At 42.4% G+C, this 20,705-nt stretch overlaps 1 protein-coding gene across 2 annotated transcripts in view; it reads right to left on the bottom strand.

Moving 5' to 3' along the window:
• Window positions 1-20,705, bottom strand: part of FSTL4 (follistatin like 4) — a 212,874-nt gene that overhangs the window by 92,546 nt on the left and 99,623 nt on the right. For both annotated transcript variants that reach the window (XM_040078524.1, XM_040078525.1), the window contains exons 5-6: window positions 8,344-8,534; window positions 4,829-4,949 (exon numbers count right to left, since the gene is read on the bottom strand). In XM_040078524.1, coding sequence (XP_039934458.1) covers window positions 4,829-4,949; window positions 8,344-8,534 — 312 coding nt within the window. The remainder of the gene's footprint in view (window positions 1-4,828; window positions 4,950-8,343; window positions 8,535-20,705) is intronic.

Genomic DNA, 20,705 nt, shown 5'->3' with positions numbered 1-20,705 from the left:
ACTGTTGCTACAACATTGCTTAAGAAAACACCGCAAGCAAAACATTTTATCTCACAATATACTTGTCCAATATAATTATCTGGGCTTGACCAATCCAGTTGGAAGGAAACAGCAGCATCTGACTGTGGGTGCTGTGCCATCAAGGACAGCTTAACGAATTTGTGAATAAACACTTCATCTAAACGTGGATTTTACAGGTGCAATTGCTGCTGGAACAGCTGGCTTGCCACACGTATGTGGAGTGCATACACACCCACACACAGATAGCAAACAGGGGTATTTGTTTTCCTCAAACAGTATTTATTCACCATTATCACCTTGTTTATTATGAGACCATAGAGTTGGATATGCTGCTATATCTACCAAGAACGGACACCCTGCTGAAAGCTTCTTCCTCACTGAACATCTTCCTCTTCCACTTGACTCCGTAATCCCCTTTTTATATTTCATTCCCCTTTTCTCAATGTAGAGCTTTGCTTTTTCCCAGTTAGGCCCCATCCCCACAATTTTGGGACAATTAAAAGCTCTGCCCTAAAGTAGTTTCTAGTGAATCAGAAACATGCACAACTCAAAAATAAATCTGTCTTATACTACACACTTCTAATGAGCCTCTGGAGGATTGTGGAGGAGTCAGGAATGGATTGCTCCCTTCTCCACAGCACAGGGCTGTGGGGAATACAACTCCTGGAGATTTTAGGATCTGCTGCAGATTTTAGTATTTACTGCAGTAAATCTGGAGCCAGTCCAACACTGCTTCCCTGCATTGGCAGTGATTTACCTGACACCCATGCCCAGACTAGGCTCTCAATTAATTTTTTCACCCATTTCATTCAAATTCACTCTGGTCTCCACACCTTGGTGGTGGTGCTGGGAGAGCCCCAGGCCCCGGGGCTGGCACCATCCACCCTCCCTGGCTGCTATCCAGCATTTCCCTGACCTCCTGTTTAAAGTGTATATATCTCATTTTCACATTTCTTCCTTGTGCTTTTTTGGCTAATATTATGGACATATTAAAAAAGAGGAAGATTTGACCTAAAGCAGAATTAGGGAGGAAAAGAAAAACACTGTCTTATACTCTTTAACCGGAGTTAAGAGCACATTAATCCTGCAGCTGCTTCTGCATTCATTCCTGCATGAAAAATGTCCCTACTTGTATTCTTTAGATAGCAATATATCCATAGATGACATGTCTCTCATCTTACAGAGAGCAATCTTCTGTCTACATGTAACTTATATGCAATAGACCATGGCAAATAATGACTAGACTGAAAAATAACAGTTCAGTATTTTTCTTTCAAACATCCTTTGTAGCTTGTTTTGGTCCAGCTATGACATCAGAAAAGTACCTTAATGGGCCACGATCTAGAATTTAAGGGGATTTTATTGTTGGTTTAATAACTCCTTATTAGCTAAACAATGTTGACAGGATAAAGGCATTTTGATGGAATGCATCTTTTCCCTCTCCCTCAATTATCTGTATTACAAATTGACCTGTCCATATTGATGATGATACAGACATAGAAGTTTACACAGATTTTTTTTCCTTAAGTTGGGCTTTCACATCTGCCAACCTGCCACTTGCCCATTAGGGAAGACAACAGGAATGCCAGAAGTGTCATGCCTCATTCTAATGACCTCCAGTCAGATACAGTGCCAGAACATATCTCCAAAACCACCCATCTGAGCATTCTTAAAAGTATGACTCAGTTGGGTGATGTGCTGCCAACTCACCAGCTATCTCCATGCTGATTAATTAGATGCATGCACTGCTTTAGCTCTTATGACAACCAAGCCTTTCATTTATTAATCATGTATTGAATCTTTGTGACAAGTTAAAGAAAAGACAACAGACAAATAATCTTTCTAGTACTCTATTTTTGGCATGTGAAAAATCTCAAGATCATCACATCAAAAATTATATTTTTTTAATTATGGTCCTGAGACTTCTTATCTAATAAAAACTTATTAATGAGGAATTAGAAGACAACTACAAGTGGTTCTTACCAGAGCTGCCAGGAGAGTGTTTCATCTGTCTCACGCACTACTTGTGTATGATTAAGGCAATTTGAAGAGTTGACACTTTAACCCCATGTTAACAGGTATTTCCAGTCATCCTCATAGATGCAAGAAAACTCTTAACAGTTCTATTCTCGGGATTAAGAAACAAAAGAACTTTCAGAAAATCAGAAGAAAGATGGTAGGTTTAGAAGGAAGGTCACTATTTCTGTCCATGATCCAAAACTGTGCATTAAATGTGTATGAAAATTATTAGCATGGCTAGAAGTTACGATTAAAACCAGCACCTGTTAGATGCAGTGCTTGTACTGGTAAAACCACGTTTCAGAAAATATAAGTCTCTTTCTCTCATCCATGCACTTTTCATTTATTTAGAGATGATCAACGTGATGGGGAAGAAAAATAACCTTTGGGTCCCTGAGGGTCTTAGAGAGAGAGGATGGGTCAAGGGAAAGCAGGAGACACACTTGGGTGACAGAAAGAGACCCTTTTTTGGCTCTGTGTGTTACAACAAGGCCACAAGACTCCCTAAAATGAAATGCAACTTCTAATGCAGCACAAGAATGTCAAATTGGGAAGCTCTTCACATTATCAAGGTCATTTTCAAACCTTTCCAACACAGTGATACTCCACCAGAGCCCAGAGCACCAAAACAGATGTGACAGAGTTTTTAGGAGGATAAATTAGATTGAGACTTTCTGATGTCACCAAATTCTGCTAATTATGTTACTCAGCTTGCTGGGCAGCCGTGCCCATATCTTGTGGCAGCCACAATTCATGGCCTGGGTGAACTTCAAGCAATGAAAAGATCTCTCAAATAGGCAAAAAATAGGGGAAATGTGCAGGATGCTGTACCTTTAAATTACTGCTGCAAGCGAAATTCTGACTCATAACAAAGCAGAAATCTTATAAACAAAATTTTCATAAACCAAGGTGTGCCCTTAAGTGTTTAAAGTATTTTTGAGATTTTTTTCTATAGCATTTAATAAAGTAAAGGGAAAAAATATACTTCAACCAGGGACTAAATTTGCTTCCAGGTTCCCAAAAATTTCAAAAGTTGCAAGCAATAACTCTAGTTTTAAATTAAAAGCTGGAGAGCCATTACCTGCTCTTGATAAAAGTCTGGATTCTGGGAAAACTGAAAATGGAGAAGTCAGTCTGGTTTTCAGCTTCAGATGGTGAGCAATTCTCTTCAGATACAAAATTCCTTTCACAAACAGTCATCGTCACACCTTGTATTTTGTTACAATAATTTTGCAGTTTATCAGTACTATTGCCATTAACTGGTTAATATTTTGTATTTGTCTTATTTTCATTGCCTACTTAAAACTCACTGAACCAAAACCCACAGAAACAATTCTTGGAATTTAGGTTTAAGTTGATGTGTCTTTGAGAACCCATTTATCCAAATATACTCCCAAATAACTGCGTGTCAAGCCTTTATAGCTGGGTTAATACACTTTATGCCTTCTTAATGTATGAAGTTTTATGTTTCACTGTATATCTGCTGTGTTGAATTAAATGCATGTGTACTACTGACAGGTCCATGGTGACAACTGGGGCTAATCTTAAAGCACTTTAAACAGCCTTCCAATATTTAAAGGCAGCCTACAGGAGAGCTAAAAAGGGACTTTTGACAAGGCATGGTATGATAGGACAAGGGGGAATGGCTCCAAACTGACGGAGCACTGGGCTAGATTGGGTATTTTAAGAAAAAAATCTTCCCTGTCAGGGTGGTGAGGCCCTGGCACAGGTTGCCCACAGAAGTTGTGGCTGCCCCATCCCTGGAAGTGTTCAAAGCCAGCTTGGATGGGGTTTGGAGTGTCCTGGTCTAGTGCTGGGTGCCCGGATGGAACTTGATAATCTTTAAGGACCCTTCCAACCCAAACCATTCTGTGACTATTATCTAAATTTTGTTTGTTTCTTTTAATGAAAGGCTGTAAATCATGAAAACAGACTCTTTAGAAAAGAGTCCTGCTTAAGAGGTAACCAGCTTGTTATTGGCCCTTTCCCTGCACTCAACAGTCAATGGTTGAATCCTGGTTCAGTTTCAGCCACAATGTCTTAACCACACCCAGGTTCTCTGTAGCTCACTATCCTGATTACTGAATAACCCTGTTCGTTTCCCTTTTTCTTCAGTGTCCCACAGGAATGGACAACAAGACAACTTTCTATCACCCAGATGAAGGAGACAGCATGGGCCTTTTCCAGGGAAGGACTTCATCAAATGTTTAACTTAAAGTAAGAACATAAATTTATGTAGATAAATGGGATAACGCAAGTATTTATTATTTTCTACTGTTGAAGTAGCACTGTGATCCCCAGATCCTTGCAGAGGATGCTGAGATTTGTACCACAACTGCACACTCTAACACACTCATTAACATGCTACCAAAATGTAGAAAACGTAATTCCCAGGCAAAATATTCAGTAAACACCTTCCCCACAGCAAACTAACTCGTATTACCACAGGACCTTTGGACAGGTTTCCATCTTGCTTCTTTAGGGTTAATCACACCACATACTCAGGTCTTCACACCTTGGCCAGGCCACCATCTCTCTCTTGCCATCAACAAGAAGCACAACAAAACACAGAAGAAAATAATAAACTTGACACACCTGCACCAACCTCCTGCTTCAACCTTACGCTGTGGAGCACAGACACCTTTGGAAACAAGCCTTCCAAAGTGTTTTCATGGCAACAAAGACAAAAAAGGGATCGTCTTGGCTGACCATGTCTAGAGAGACAACAGTGCCCTCACAGATATTCACGTGCCTGAAACACCCAGGGCAGACCAAGTCAGGGACTCACGGAAGGCTGTGTAGAGCTCCTGCAGGGTCAGGCGGCCGTCGTTATTGTAATCATCAAACTGGAGAAGGTCTTCAAGTGTGCAACCGAGTAAATCATCTTCCAGGTCCTCCTTCTTCATCAGCTGTAGCAAAGAGAACAAGTAACCTTACATGTAATGTAATGCTACACACTGCTGGCCTGGCTCACCTGGCAGATTTTCCATGAAGTGGCCTCTGGGGACATAGATAGATAGATAGATAAACAGACAGATAGACAGATTATCCATCATTACATATTTGCTTTCTATCAAGGTACTCGTATTCCTGCAGCACTTCATGGACCATGGGCTAAGAGCCCCTTCCTTTACCAGCAGGACAGAAATGCATTTTCATTTTGAAAATGGAATGAAAAATAAATATTCAACAGAGAAAAAAGGAAGTCTGCTTCTCCTTTCCCCTCTGTAAGTCAGGACAAAATTATACTGTCTGATATTAGGACTAGAACAGGAAACAGGGGATGGTGTACCCAACAGTGATGTGCTTTTCCTACCCCTGACAGTTTGCTTTTTTTTTGTTTTCTGAACATTTCATTTGGATTCTCTGAATTTATTGTAGAACATGAAGAAAACTGCTGAACTGTTGCATCTTCCAGACAGGAAAGCTTTTTCCTGTAGGCCAGGGACTCTTTTATTTACTATTCTAGTCTCGACCCATTATGTTGAAGCAATTTAAAGTAATAATGCTAAAAAAAATGACCCTTCACCTAGCAAGTAAAAAATATTCAATAAAAGTGAGATCAACCATAACTTCCAAGATCAATCCTCTAAAGACAGAAATTTCCCTGTGTCTACCCTTTGTATAGAAAATTGATTAACTTTTCATAAGACTGACAAGTTTTTACTAGTCCTTTTGATTTAACATCAGGAAAAAAAAAACAGTGGAAAACAATTCAGCTGTGACACATTTAGTAGACCTATGAATCTGACTTTAGAATACATTAAAGATTTAAATAACATTCCAATTACCACCATTGTTAATAGCCTTATATATCCATGGTTGCAAAACTACATGGAAATTTCACTGTTGGGTCCAGAAGGAAAATACTGGATAGGGCCTACCAGGAGACAGGAGGCAAACCAGCTCTAAACAGAAGGGCCTGGGCCATTTGTTGCCATTGTTTTGTTCAAAGCGATTCTGTTGTGGAGAACAAACAGATGGGTGCTGCATCAATGAAGGACCATCCTCCCTGGATTCACTCTCCTTCTCCTTTGGGGTGAATCCCTCCGCAATGAGCTTCCTAAAGATCCACCTCCAGGTCTTAAAAGTTACGTTTTATTGCAGCAGTGCAAGTTACCTGCCTTGAGTTTTTGCTTGCAGACAAGGTTATAGTGCTCGAGAGACTATTTTTCTTTTAAATAAAACAGAGCAAAGGCACAGCACCAGCTCATCCAGCAGTCAGAGGGAACAAGATCTCACTACATCACGTTCAGTTCAGCTTCATCTGCCCATAGGCAATGAAATTTCCCTCTATGGGGGAAATTTAAAGTTGCAGAGAGCTTCAAAATAGACAGCTAATGCAAATCAATCACAAAAGGTAAGAAGAAAGAAGAATAGTTCTGTTAAGACTATAACCTGGGTAATTAAAAATTGCTCATTACCTAAAAAAATGTCCCTTGAAACCTGGGTGGATAAACCGGTTTTGTAAGAGCACATAAAAATCATCTTGTTAAAGAGAAAAACAAAGATTTGGCATGCTACAAATAAACTGTGAATTCTGCTGCTGTGAGAGCCAGAGCTGCCCCACAGATGTGTCCCCATCCTGGCTGGGACTCAGCCATGCTGCCACCAAGGGGCCCAAGACCAGAGCCACGCAGCTGAGGACTGAAAGCACTCATGGCTTATCTAGACTGTGCACTAAAAGGCATTGTTTTGTCTTTTGAGAGGTGATCCCACTGCCAACTCAGCCATGCTGGTGGCCAGATTGCGTGGAGAAATGTGTGGGTGAGAGGGCTCCTGGCTGAGGCTGAACTTACTCTGGTCCATCAAACTGTAGTTGGCTCCAGATGTTCAGGCACATTTACTGATTTTGATAACAGTGAGAAGAATTAAAATAACAGTAGCCAGTGTCTGTGCTTGCTTGTGAGAGAGACATGGGCTCCAGGCACATCTGCAAACAAAACCCAGAGGAACTTCGAGGCCGACCTTACAACACTGTCTGTGCTCCTTTGCAGTAACAATTGCTTGCAGGCTGCCAAACCTTTCTTTCCATGAGAGTTTTAAAATCCCAATAAATAAGTTTCATGTAAAAAGGCCAAAAAAATTGGAGGTAGAACAGACACTTAGATGCCACTATGTAAAAGCTGGCTTTGAATTCAGATAAAAGTGTTTTCTTATAGCTACAATGTCTTTATGAAAAAATCATTGCCTTCAGAGGAAATATTGCATATATTCATAGCACTGAGATCTAAGGGAATTTACAGTGACACTGCATTTTGTGGAAAGGATCAAGCATCCTGTCAACAGCCAGAGGACTGAAATGCAGCACAAAGTGTCCTGGAGAGGAGTGAGCCCAGGGAGGAGCAGGCTCGTGCCTGCAACACACTCTGTGCTCCCGGGGAAGCAAGAGTGCAGATGAGACACTCAAGGGCGAACTTAATCTGAACAAGCCTGGTCTAGTGGCAAGTGTCCCTGCCACTAGGGACACTAGGGGGTGGAATGAAATAAGCTTTAAGGTCCCTTCCCACCCAAACCATTCCATAGTTCTATGGAGGAACAGTTTTGGAAACTGGAATAGGTCCCGGATAGGACTGGTTTCCAAAGGGCTCTTAAAAGGCACTAGCTTTTAATTCTTCTCACATATGACATAATGGAATGGAAAAGACATTTTACAGGACTGTTTTCCCAGGTCTGCATGTGCAAAGAGCAAGCTGAGGACACAGAGTACCCAGATGGCTGTTTGGTTCACTTTACCAATGAGATTCATTCCAACTGCACAGCATGCCTGAAATTAAAGTTTTTTCAAGCTCTTACCTTTTCTATCAATTTCTGCTAATCAACATTTCAGCATCTGCCCAGGGATTTTAGGACAATAAACCTGCTGAAAAACATTCCAGCTTATGCTGTCACATTACTCTCTGCGAAAGCACAGTCCAGAAGGCAGGGAGAAGAATTGAGAGATTTCTGCCTAACTTACATGCACCTAAAAAAACCTGAATTAATTCTCCTCAAGCTGGCTAACTGGAAATACTTCAGAAGATGTCAGTTAGCAAAGTAAGGATTATTATCTATTTTGAGGAGTATGGATGGGGCTGGAAAACTGCCACATTTTTTGTCTGGAGATGAGCTTCAAATATTTGAGACAACACTGGGAGATGCAGAGAGAGACTCGCTGACTGTGTTAGATTTTCCTCCTTTACCTGCTGCTGCTGGACAGGTACAAATGACCGTTCCCACATGAGTGCTACTGTGTTACATTCAATTCACACTTGGAATGAAAACCCACTTCATTATTCCACTTTCGCTGAACGACAGACCCACCTGAGCCAGTTCAGAGCTGCTGAGATGCCCATCACTGTTCAGATCCAGGTGTTTAAACAGCCCTTCAATCAGGAAGCGCTTCTGGGCCACTCTGTCCTCGGCCAGGCTGCTGGGCGGGCTCTGCCGGCGAGCCTGCAGGTCCAGCAGGATGCTCTTGAGCCGGCTGTAGTCTGCCATTGTGCAGGAGTCACCTGAGAAACAAGACAGCGTTACTCGACCATGTGCATTCACCTTGATCTTCTCAAAGGACTGAGGTCCTAAAGGGAAAAATTAGGCACATATGTCTGCATATTCAGCTCCACTCAGCTCTGCACTTGAGGGGCTCCTGCAGTCGTTACCTCTTGTAGTAGCTGGTGGATTTTCTAAATCCTGCTGTCAGGGATACTCTTCAGCATGTTACCTTCCAGATTCTTTAGGGCTTCAGTTACAGACTTCCACACTCAGTTTTCTAACTCCTACAAATATGCTCTATGCTTTTTTATATGAATGAATTTATCCCATAAAGTAAAAAATAAACCTGGGCAAGCTGATGTTGAGGAAGTTCCACCAGTGTAAATGGTACCTCATAGTGTCAAACATGGGGCTGATCTTAAGGAATCCTTAGAGGCAGCCTGGGGTGGTAGAAGGCCAGAGGAAGGACAGTGAGGAGCGCAGGGCTGTGGGGAGCCCCTGCAGCTGTGGTGTCACTAGTGCCTGCTCTCATCACCCTGCAGCAGGCTGAAATAAACACTGTCCTGCCCCTGAGCAGGGAAAAAGGTTATTACCAGGGAAAAGCCCTCAAACCACTGCCCCTCTAGTGGGCTGAAGAAGTCAGATTGAACCCTCCTGACCCTGAAAGCTCACTCTGTGCCCACAGCATCCAGTTCTCTCAAGCTCTTCTCCTCCTCAAGGAAATGCATCCACATGCACAAAGTGGTATAAGATATTATGACCCTTTTCTGCTCCTCTGTTGTCTGACAGAGCTCAGCAGAATGATAAATGGCAACTGTCTTTTTGTGCAAATCTGTTTGCTTTAGTGCAGAGCACAGTGGCAGGAGTCTTGCAGGAGCCTTGGAGCAGACCCTGGAGCACCCTCAGGCTTCGGCTATCCCACGCTCCATGGGTATCCAGCCATACCCCACCAACAGCATCAACACCTTCAGCTGTTCCCCTCAGATGTCCTTATGTCTATAATGTAATTTCCCTGTAATGTAAATAGCCTTACTCTCCACAGTACTTGTTTCAAAACAAACTTTTTCTTTTAAATCCCGTCACTGATCCTGTTGGATTAAATCTAAGATTTAACCTTAAAACTAAGAGGACATGGTCCCACCTCAGTTTAAGGTACAATACCCTTGTAGATCAGCTCCCCAAAGACTCTAAACATTATTTCTCTGAAAAATAACAGAAGACTCTGGCACAGTGACAACTAATGTTCCTGTCCTTTTCTTGCTGAGCTGCAACATTTTGGACCTCTTGGTCCCACTCCAACCAAAACCCAATTAAGATTCCAGGTGGGAGACATTTCTCTGATAGCAAACCCATCTACTGTCAAGTTTTTTTTCACCCTTCATATTTTGTGCTCACAACGTCAAAAGCATCATGACTTAAGAAGGTGAGAAAGGACACAGAGGCTGAACATGTGCTCACCAGTCAGGTCAGTACCCTCCTGCTACATGAACAAGAACTGCAAGACAAGGCTTATTTCCTACCCTGAACTCAGTCCCATCTAGTTTGGAAAGTTTCTTGCTGCTCAGGGATATTAAGCAGCTGGTAAATTTTTCCTTCCCTCTAAATAACCTCCAAAAAGCACTGGGTCCCACTTGGGATCAGTCTTGTTTTACAGACAAAACAAGGTTATCCAGCTACTATTAGCTGTGTTTATTATTCTTGACTTCTTTATTCCCAACCATGTCATTTGATGCTTTGTGAAAGCAGTATGAAATTATTTTTTTCATCCAATCACTAGCTTATTTAAGAGAAAATATGATTACTGTATCCATTTAATCAAGCTATTCTGTTGTAAATACTGTTTTAGCTGCTGCAATAACATTTTTTTTCTCTGAGCTGGAATTTTATTTTCAGTCAAAAGTTAATCCCAGAAATGTATCTAGGGCTAATGACGACAGGGAAAGCGATTTAATTTTCTTCCACTTCTGTTTCAGCTTTGTGGTTTCCATTAGTGAGCACCAGCACAGCTACAGGCAGCGCACATGGTGACACCTGGGTGGGCTGACCCACTCACACTGTGCTCCCCACAAGGACAAGCAGTTCTTCCTTTACACCCTCCAGAAGTTTTGTTTCCAGCAGCTGGGACTTCTTTTTGCAGATATTTGCTGTTACCTGGGCAAGACTTTCCCAGCCTTCCTCCCTCAAGCCCAGTCTACTTGGGGTTTTTTCACACTTGCAGGGATAAGGACTCCACCATGATCCTGGGCAGGATGGAGTAAATCCTTTCAGTGAAGAATTTTTTCCTAATACTCAACCTAAGCCTTCCCTGGTACAACTTGAAGACATTTCATCTCATCCTGTCATTTACTACTTGGGAGAAGAGATCAATTCTCTCTTGGCTACAACTTTCTTTCAAGCAGCTATAGAGTGAGAAACTCCCCCTGCACCTCCTTTTCTCAGGTTGAACCCCCAGTTCCCTCAAGCATGGTGTGAGCCAGGAGACAGTGACCTCCTTTCACCAAATTACAACCCTCCTGGATTCTTCCATGCTCAGAAAACAAAGCCACCACAAAACTGCTTTTCTTGAAAAACTACATGCTGATCTGGGCTGCAAGCCAGCCCAAGGTAAATGTGCCCATTTGGGGGGTCACAGCTATCCTGCAGCTTCCAGGCAAGTGTGATGGGCACTAAGAGTGAAATAAAGCAGAGCACAGAAGGACAGAGCTGGTGACAGCTGCTGGCAGCAATTCCCAAATCCTGCTATAAACTTATAATACATTTTTCCCCATCACACTGTTGCTGTGTTCAGGGTCATGGATCCAGCAGACCCCCATCCTGCACAGCAGGGTGAGGCCAGTCCATGGTGAACACATTAAAGAAAACCAGCAGTAAGACAATTGTGTCTCTTATTTAAAAAATAAACTCAGTTTCACAGGTTGCTATCATATGCTGCAGGCAGAAAGTCAGAAGGTGCTTCTGGCCCCTGTCAAATCTGACCCAAAATTTCACTACCTTCACTTCCTTCTGGAGAAAATCACACTCTCCAGCTCTGTTGGAAGTGGATCCCCAGCCTCTCTCCACAGTGTGGATGTGACAGACTGCATGGGTCTCACACCTTTGCACATTTTCCCTGACATCCCAGACATCTGAGGCTGCAGGGATGCAAAAGCAGTTGGTCAGAGCCCAGCAGTGCTGAGCTGTTTAGCAGCACACAAGAAGTAAAACCAAGAGTTCTGTCCCAGAGTCTGAGACTGATAATTTGCTCCTTTGACTGAACTAAAAGATCAATAGAAAAATGCACTACAACTGTAATATATGTATATGCATTTAAGTATATATATGTATAATTTATAATCTTATTCTTACTGTAGTGGAAGAACAGAGGGGAAACTTCTCCAGGTCGTTGTACTCTGACCTGAAACTATAACTTTATACTAAGTCTGGCCAAAATGTTGGCTCAGAAATTATATGTGCTTGGGACATCTGAGCTGATGTCCTGCTGCACAACCCAGACCTAATGCTATTTATTTGAAACAAATTAAGGTGCTTCAGTAACCAGACACAGATGCTGGGAGCATCCCAGAAAAGACACTGCCTTCTCAGCCAAGTTACAGAGGAGACACATTCAGGCTACTCAAAACATCTGGAAAGCCAATACCAAAACCAGCGAGATTCTTCTGCAGCAAAGATCCTTCCCCTCATTTACTAGGCATTATTATTTCATCTTTTAACCTAAATTCCTTAGAGACTACTGACACTGAGCTGGTTTATAGGTCCTGGAGGGAAAAGCTCTGTACTTCCTCTCCTTCCCTCTCGCCCTCTCCTGCTGTCCTGACATCTGTAATCTTCTTACACTGTGCCAGGGATCTACTAACTTTATCTACTAAATACCGTCTCTTTAGGCTTCTGCCACCTCTTGTTCTGTACTTCCAGGTATTATAAACATGACTGTTAAGCAAGAAGAATGTCAGAAAAGTTGTCTGTGTGCCCTCTCACTTATGCCCACTCTCCTCTCCCTCTGCTGACTGCTCCAAGCAGTTTCCTTTGCTACACAAGCTCATCATTAGCAGTTTATCTCATCTCAGGCTGCTCTCCTTGGTAGATCTTGCTGATGGATGTCTCTCAGCTTGGTTTCCGTGTTAGAGCTTCCCAGGGACTTGGATTCTGCTTGCAACTGCAACCTGTATTGGGAGGTTTAGTTTGTGTGTTAGGAAAAGGTTCTTCCCCCAGAGGGTGGTTGGGCCCTGGAACAGCTCTCCAGGGAATGGTCACAGCACCAGCCTGACAGAACTCAGGGAGCATTTGGACAAAGCTCTCAGGCACATGGCAGGATTTCTGGGGTTATCCTGTGCAGGGCCAGGAGCTGGACTTGATGATCCTTGTGGGTTCCTTCTAACTCAGGGTTTTCTGGTTCTATGATTTCAGCTGATCCCCCTGCTCTTCAGAGATGGGTTTTGAAGCGTTCCTTCCTTTCCCTGTTTCTAAATATCAGAAATGCCACCGTGTGTTCCAGGTGCCTGTGTGGTCCTGCCAGCTGACCCTCTGTGTGTACTCAGGCACCATCCCCACCACACAGCTGGGGAACCAACACACACAGAGACACCCACACAAATTCTGGATGAGCTAAAACTGCTATTCTGTCATGCCCTAAACTGATTCTTCAGTTCTAGTCCATAATTTCCCTCTTCATGCTGGGAAAGATCTCCAAAGAATCAAGCCCTTCTTAACAGTTTAGAGCATTTTCAAGCCCAGTGAAGCCTGGAACTCTTTGAATTAAAAAAACAAACAAACAAACCAAACAAAAAAACCCCAAACAAACAAAAAAAATAAAAATAAACCTGGGAAAGAAAAACAATAAGACAGAAGAAGAGTAAAAGAAAAATCCAGCACATGAAGGTGTGACTGCTAAAATGCAGCAAATAACTGTCAAATTTACATGTACTGTTCCCTCCAAGAAATGCTGCTTCTTGTTTTGCAGCAGCAACTTAATTCATCCTGTTTAGCACTTCTGCATGCTTTGGCAGATAAAATATTGATCAGCCTGCCAAGAAACACAGAATGCCATTATGTTTTTATGTCAGAACTCAGTAATGATCTACATTTATCAAGAGCATCCTTCCTGTGAAAGGTCAGTGGTGAATGTGGCTAAATTGTGATGACAGATCATTAATCCAGCTCCCTCAATAATCACCCTCTTAAAAAATTTTACTCCTAGTTTCTGTGAATTGCTGCAGGTTTTTACACTTGGATCCCACAGCAATCTTCAACCCAGTTCTGAGTAAAAGCAGATAACAGAGGAACAGCAAGGCTGGAGATGAAAGTGTCCTTCAAAGGAGTGCAGGGTACAAAATAAAAATAAAATGAGGAAGTGAAGGGCTTGCTTTGATGGGGAAACTAATCTCCCAGTGAAATATTACTGTGCAAGCTGCCTTACAATACAATGATTACTTGAAATGCCAGTACTTCTTTAAATATCAAAAATGATCTGAAAACACCCACAGAGCACCAATCTCTGAGACCCTGGTGTGCAGATCACCTGACAACAGATGTGAGCCTGAACACACACGGAAGTCTTTAGAGGATTTGAGTCCCACTGCTTCCTGAGCTATTTTTCAGCAAAACTACACGGGCTGCAAGAATGGCAGGTGGCACCTGCAGCTCTTCCTAAAATCCGTGAGAGAAGCTGTGCAGCCATCAGCATCCAGGCTAAGCATAAGAGTGTGTGATTATCAAGGAACACACAACAAGGCATACAAAGAAATTCAAACTTCTTGTGACCCTTCAAAAACTCTCCAGAAGTTTCCCCTGAGCGGCATCTCCACACAGCTGGAGGATGGGTACCCAGCCCACATGCTCTCACATCTGGGCTCCAGCCCTTGGAAACCTGCAGCTGTGCTGCCACTCCCAACACAGGATTGGACTCAGCGTGCTATCACCGACTGCAGGTGAGGCAGGACATAACAATCCAGCACCACAAGGAGAGCTGCCAGCCCCCTCTGGCTCCTGGATCCCAGCATCACCCGCCTGCAATCCACCCATCACGGCAGGGCAGTGCTGCTGCCCACTGTCCCCATGGGGGAGGATGATAACAACCCAGCACTAACAACCCACCACCCAAGGGGGAACGCCAGCGGCACTAATTTTCTAGGCAACCCCCCAGCACCACCGTATGTGGTAATAAAGAGCAGTTTGGAGCAGGCTGAGGAGTGTCATTTCTAAGGCAGGAGGCGTCAGAGGTGTCATTTTATTTGACAGTTCCTCTCAGACCACGCTGACTATTTTCAGCTGTTCCTATGGCAGTTTTCAAGGTCCAGGAAGAAATTCAGTGCAGGAGATGAGAGCACTAAGATTTGTTTTCTCATCCACATCTATAAGGCAAAAAAGATATCGTTACTGAAAATAACATTTCTAGACAAAATTAAAGGGGTTGGAGAAAAGCACTGTTTTCAAAACAGCCCTTTCATTGTGTTTCTCTCAGGCTTCATTTGGCATTGTTATAAGGATCAGAAAATGACTAAACTAAAATGTTAGAATTTATTTCTGAGTGTGGCTCCTTAATTCTTGTGCCATTTATGGCAAAATTCCTCCTCAACACCAGCCCCTTTTCCTACATACAAAATGAAAGTGTTGGCTGAACAGCGGAAATGTGGTCCCAAAAGATCAGACTGCTGAACCTGAGTGAGACATTATGTGAACTCTTTACCCTGATGATCTGTTGCCTTATGGCCTGTTTGACTCAACAGTGAGTTTACACGGAGAACAGGAAAATTAAAGATGACTTCAGTCCTTCAGGGGTCTCCTGGCAAATCCCCATTCTGCCATGCAAATTTTTATCTGTCTCTTTCTATCTATCTTCCTTTTCCTTTAATTGCTTATTTCTGCATATGCATGTAGAGTTTGGCTGGACTTTCCTTCCAATTTTCCTGCATGGTTGAAAAGAAGAAAATAAATGCTTTTCTCAAAAATTTCCATGAACATATTCCTCTGAGCAAGTGCAGCTGCAGGAGGAGAACATCAATAAACCTTCCTGGAATTGATAATTTCTTCCAATTTAGAGATATCTGTGAGTTTTGAATCTTCCAAACTCTGATTTATATAGGCTATAAATACTACAGGTTGGACATTAGGAAAAATTTCTCCACTGAACAAGTGGTTATACCTTTGAACAGGCTGCTCAGGAAAGAGGCAGCGTCCTCCTCCCTGAAAGAGTTAAAAAAAATGAGCAGATGTAGCACTTTGGAATGGGACAGTGGCAACGGGGATATCTGGCTGAAGGTTGGACTTCATGATCTTGGAGGTCTTTTCAAACATTAATGATTCCATGACTCTATACAAGGTCTGAGCAAACCAGTTTAGGAGGAAAAGGAATTAACCTAAATCTTAATATATAAAAATCTGTGATAACAACCACTTAACTTCTGATCATTCAGAGAAAGCTTCCTATAAAATAGCAGGCTGTGTTCTGCAGCAATTACACTGCACACAGCCCCACTGCAGTGTTCCTATAACACCTGATAATAACACAGGGAGCGTTCTGCTGTCTCCAAACGTCACTGAAGACCATCTCTGTGCACAGAGGAAGCCACACACCACAGATGTGACATTTAGGCAACGCTGCTAATTACATTCTGTTCCTTCACAGCACTGCCTGCTCGCCTCCTTTACACACAGCCAAGCTCCTCAAAGGCTGAGTACCTGTTTTATTCCTGATTGGAATTTACAGGTTAAGTGAAACTCTGGTGAAGTTCCTGCTAAGAGCAGCAGATGTTTAACATCATGCAAATTCATGAACATCCTTCAGTTGCCTCTGCTGAAAAAATTCAATTAACAATAAAAACCCAAACTAACTTGTTATCTTAAGGATGTGTTTCAGCTAATAAGATGTACATTTATCAGGTATCCATATATAATTTAGCAGCAACTGGGAACTCACCAAATTTATCACAGAAATGGAATGGAATATATGCCATGAAGTAGATACTATTAAACAATAGACATTTACAACCTGGAAGAGTTAAAGCTTGCCTCAGTGTATATTTGTTTCAATATTTCATTTTATTACAAGAAAAAGCACCCATCTATTACTCTGTGAGTTTTAAAAATATATTAAAAACTTACGGCATGAGAATATTAATTCCCAGTTCTATAAACGAAAACTCCATTCCAACCTTAAACAATTACCTTCCAAACTGCATAAAACTAAATGAATCGTATGCCTCAGCCCCAAATGCACAGATGGAGATGGATGAATTTTCAGCCTTTCTTGGGAAGCCCAAGAATTACAACTTGGTTTGCCAAGTCCAAAGGCAAGTTCTAGATTTGTGTCCTGCCTGGAAGGGAGCAGGAGCAGCCCCAGGGAGGGAGGCAGGAGGAAGCCTGCAGGTGGGAAAACACATGATAAACGTAATTTATCAAGTGCCTATCTCCACCTAGGCAGTGTGCCACAGATTTATAGATTTTTAAAGCCAAGAGGGATTATGTGCACACTCTGACCTCCTGCACTGAGTTCAACAAGATTTTCCCTGCAGCAGCTCCATAATTTGTTTGCTCTATAGCACACCACCCAGGAAGGCTTCCAGCTCTAATTTAAACATCTAAGAGCAATTTTTCAAATGATCACTTAGTCTCTGTGGGCAAACATATTTTATTTTTAATATGTTTAGCCTCAATTTCCATCCACTAAATTTTATTACACATATATCTGGTACATCAAACTGTAAGTCTTGTATTCCACATGTCCCATTCTTCGTGTTAGACCTGTCCTCTCTGAGGAGCTGTGGGATACAATGGCTCTCACTAAGGCAGCTCACATTCTGAATGATTGGGTTTTCCCTCTTTTCTGGGAATTTTATCCTTCCATGGTTGGTAACAAAATGACCGTGGCCGTGTTTGCAAGAACCTTTGGCTTCTAGTCAGCAGTGGGTGACTTTTCCAAAATTCAGTGCTCACCTCCTGAGACCCTCCCTGGCACTACAAGGTGATACTGCACTGCCCACAGAGAGTCCAAACACATTCCCAAACCAGGGATTTCTAGATGATTTGGTGGATGACTGCTCTCATTCCACCAGGACATCTCTCCCAAAGATCCACTCAGACAAAAACTATTTAGCATAAAGAAGATGTAACTAACAGCAATGCCTGGGCTGGGAAAGCACAAAAGCAAACAAAGCTATTCTATTTGCTCCCTGCTGAGTATGAGCTGTTATTTTTCGTGTTAAAAAATTAAAACCTATTGTCAAACCAGAGGGAAGAGGCAAAGTTATGAACATCAATGCAGATGAAGGAACACCACAAAGTCAAGGCAAACAACTCATAACTCCTGTATCACTTGTCTCAACTATTAGGTGAGTGTAAATATAAAGAAATCCTGAGTGAATTATGCATGAGTCCTATACTGAAAACTGTTTCTAATGATTCATTTCCTCAAAACACAGCCCACTCTGCTATAAATCTATTACGCCACACAGAGACATGATCTTACACACACACTCACACACTCAACTCTCTGTGACTGTTGTGTACTCTCTCTAAATTATATTTTGTCTTCAGATTGTATTGTTCTGCTTTTTAAAAGCTATTAAGCTAAATTAGCGATGCTGCATTCTAAGATGCAGACAAGGGAGGAGGGGAGCAGGAGAGGAAAATGTCCCTCAGATCTTCTAACAATAATAACAAAATTAGCTTAAGAATGTCTAATTACTTAAGATTACTTAAAACAAATAGCACAATGAACTGCTTCAGTGATTGAGAAACACTATTGAAAGAGCCTGGGAAGACAGTGAGGTTTTTACAAAGGGTAAGAAAGAGAAGAAAATAAGATTGGCAGCGGGGGGGAGAGACTTGGGCAGGTGCAAGATGGGTGCTGGGGATTCTCAATCCGACCCATAAGGGACACTGCATAATACTGCTTTCCAACATGGAAAGCAAAACAACAACAGAAATATCAACAAAAAAGTAAAAAGACCTATTTGTGAAAAGACACGTTCCCAGGTAGTAGCCGCTGAGCAGCATGCCTGAAAACAGGGGTGTTCTCTATAAATCCAGACTTGAATTTCTGTTTCATCACTTCAGCAAATCAAAGATAATTGAAGGCAAACCTACTGTGTATGACTGACATCTCCATTCGTGTGACTTGTACTCCCTGGTGTCAAATCATCCGCCCCAGAGCCCTGACGCTGCGTGTGCTGCTCCATGGCAGCACAATGGGACCCAGTCTGTACAGAGTGGTAAAACTCAACACTCTGCTCTTAGCAAGAATTAACTAGATGGTATTCATTTTACACATTTCCTTGTGCTTTTGCTGTAAGGATGGCTGGATGACAGGTTTCTTTCCACGGGATGACCCTTTAGGCCACCAGCAATGGCAGGAGGGCTCTGATCAGCATGGTTTCGTTGTGATGGGCTATGAAGGAGTACTTGGGGGATAGCTGTAGGTCAGCAGGGAATTTTGGGGTGTTGGGAGCAGTCAGTACTAATCTACAGACTGTTCCCTGTCCATGTCTGTCCAACCCATTTAAAGGCTCTGAGATAAGGCTCTCGCTGTGCTTTCAGAGAGCTCCTGGCATGGGTTTAAAGCCTCAAGTGCTGTCAAAACACAGACAGCAGAATAAACACGGCACAATGGATCTGCTGGGACCCTTCTATCTGTACACACAGCAGCATCAGATGCTGTGTCAGTGACGGATTACAGCCTCAATACAGAGGCAGCGAAAGCAGGAGATGGACAAGAAGTTAAGAGCTATCACCCTTGGCTTGATGCACATGGTCACAGACAAGGGAAAACCCAAACCAAATACATCAAGGAGTTGTTTCAAAGCCAGTAATATCTTTTGCAATGTCTCTGCTGTAAGCACCAGTTTACACCTGATGCTGTGCTTTAGCTTAATTCTTTGCACCTGAGATTTTTATTTTTAAATGAAGGGAATTAACCTGTCAGACCATTAGTGTTTGGGGAGTGCTGCTTTGTTAACACTGAAGCCAAGTCTCCCTGAGTGATCTGCAGGAGAGAAATAAATAAATAAATAAGGCCCTTTTGGCCATTTGAAGCACCTGAAACCATATATGACAAAGCCACCTGTCATCATGAACTGGAAGAGTTAATTACTGTACAGTGATGATTAGCTTCCCTCACTCTTCACTTCAGCAGTTTTGTGAGGAAGGGTCTTGGTCCATCGGTCTGAGTGTGCAGGAAGCCAGGCCTGCCTATCACTGTAGCCAACACTGACTCCTCATTTCTATATGGGAAATGTCCTCACTACTTTAATGCAGACACCCCTTAATTTAAAGTAGCCAAACTGAACAGGCTTTTGTTAGATGAACAGGACATTTGCTCATTGTGCCTGCTTCAGTTTGTGATGCTACACAAGCTGCAGTTTGACATTTTACAAATCTCTACCTTATTCCTATTAGAGAAAGCAAAATTGTCTGGATTCCTCTGGGAAGTAACCAATGCTCACTTTTTATGGCTGACTGGTACATCTATCAAATACTCCTACATAGCAAATATGTTGTTTGGAAGCTTTAATAAATGTTAAAGTCCTCTGGCACTAATGTAAATTTTGCTGATTCTGTTCTGCCCTGAAACATCTTTCCAAACAATTCACTGGCTCTGTTGTCAGAAGGAATGCTTCATTATCACTCAGTGCTTGGGATTTCATGAATCTGACTCCCTGGAACAGGGAAAAGGTATTTTTCATTTTTACTGTCTGGTGTCTTATCTGTACGAAGTATGCACAGGAAAAGTGCCCAGCAATGTGTGTTACAAAGGCTACTGTGCATAATCCCTGATGATGGATGCAGTCAAGAATATTTTTTCTTTTTCTTGGGTATTTGTGTGCACAGGTATTCTCTGATACATTCTTGGAGAGACCCTTCCTTCTATCACAAGACCGATGCACCACAGGACAGCTTTGTCCTCTATCACAGAGTTTTTAAGGTAATTCTGAGCCCATTGCCTATGGTTATTACCCGTTCTCTCAAGAACATCCCTACTCAGAGGGTGTGTGATGTTTACAACAGGGAGGGCAGAGGGTATGTGCACACACAGGGAAGTAGTTCTCATGACATTTTCAATCTAAAAGCAAGAGGAAAACACCGTAATTCTCCCCAGACTGTGTGTCCTTCCACATCCTCAAAGGCGTTCAGAGAAATCTGTGCAAAACACTGCTGATTTACAGCACCTTGCACTTGAACTGTGGAGTCTCCCATATCCT

Source organism: Hirundo rustica, chromosome 14 (assembly GCF_015227805.2).
Source record: "Hirundo rustica isolate bHirRus1 chromosome 14, bHirRus1.pri.v3, whole genome shotgun sequence".
In the NCBI taxonomy this organism is placed as follows: domain Eukaryota; kingdom Metazoa; phylum Chordata; class Aves; order Passeriformes; family Hirundinidae; genus Hirundo; species Hirundo rustica.
The sequence above is the reverse complement of the archived record's forward strand: the minus strand, read 5'-3'. Positions and strand labels throughout refer to the sequence as shown.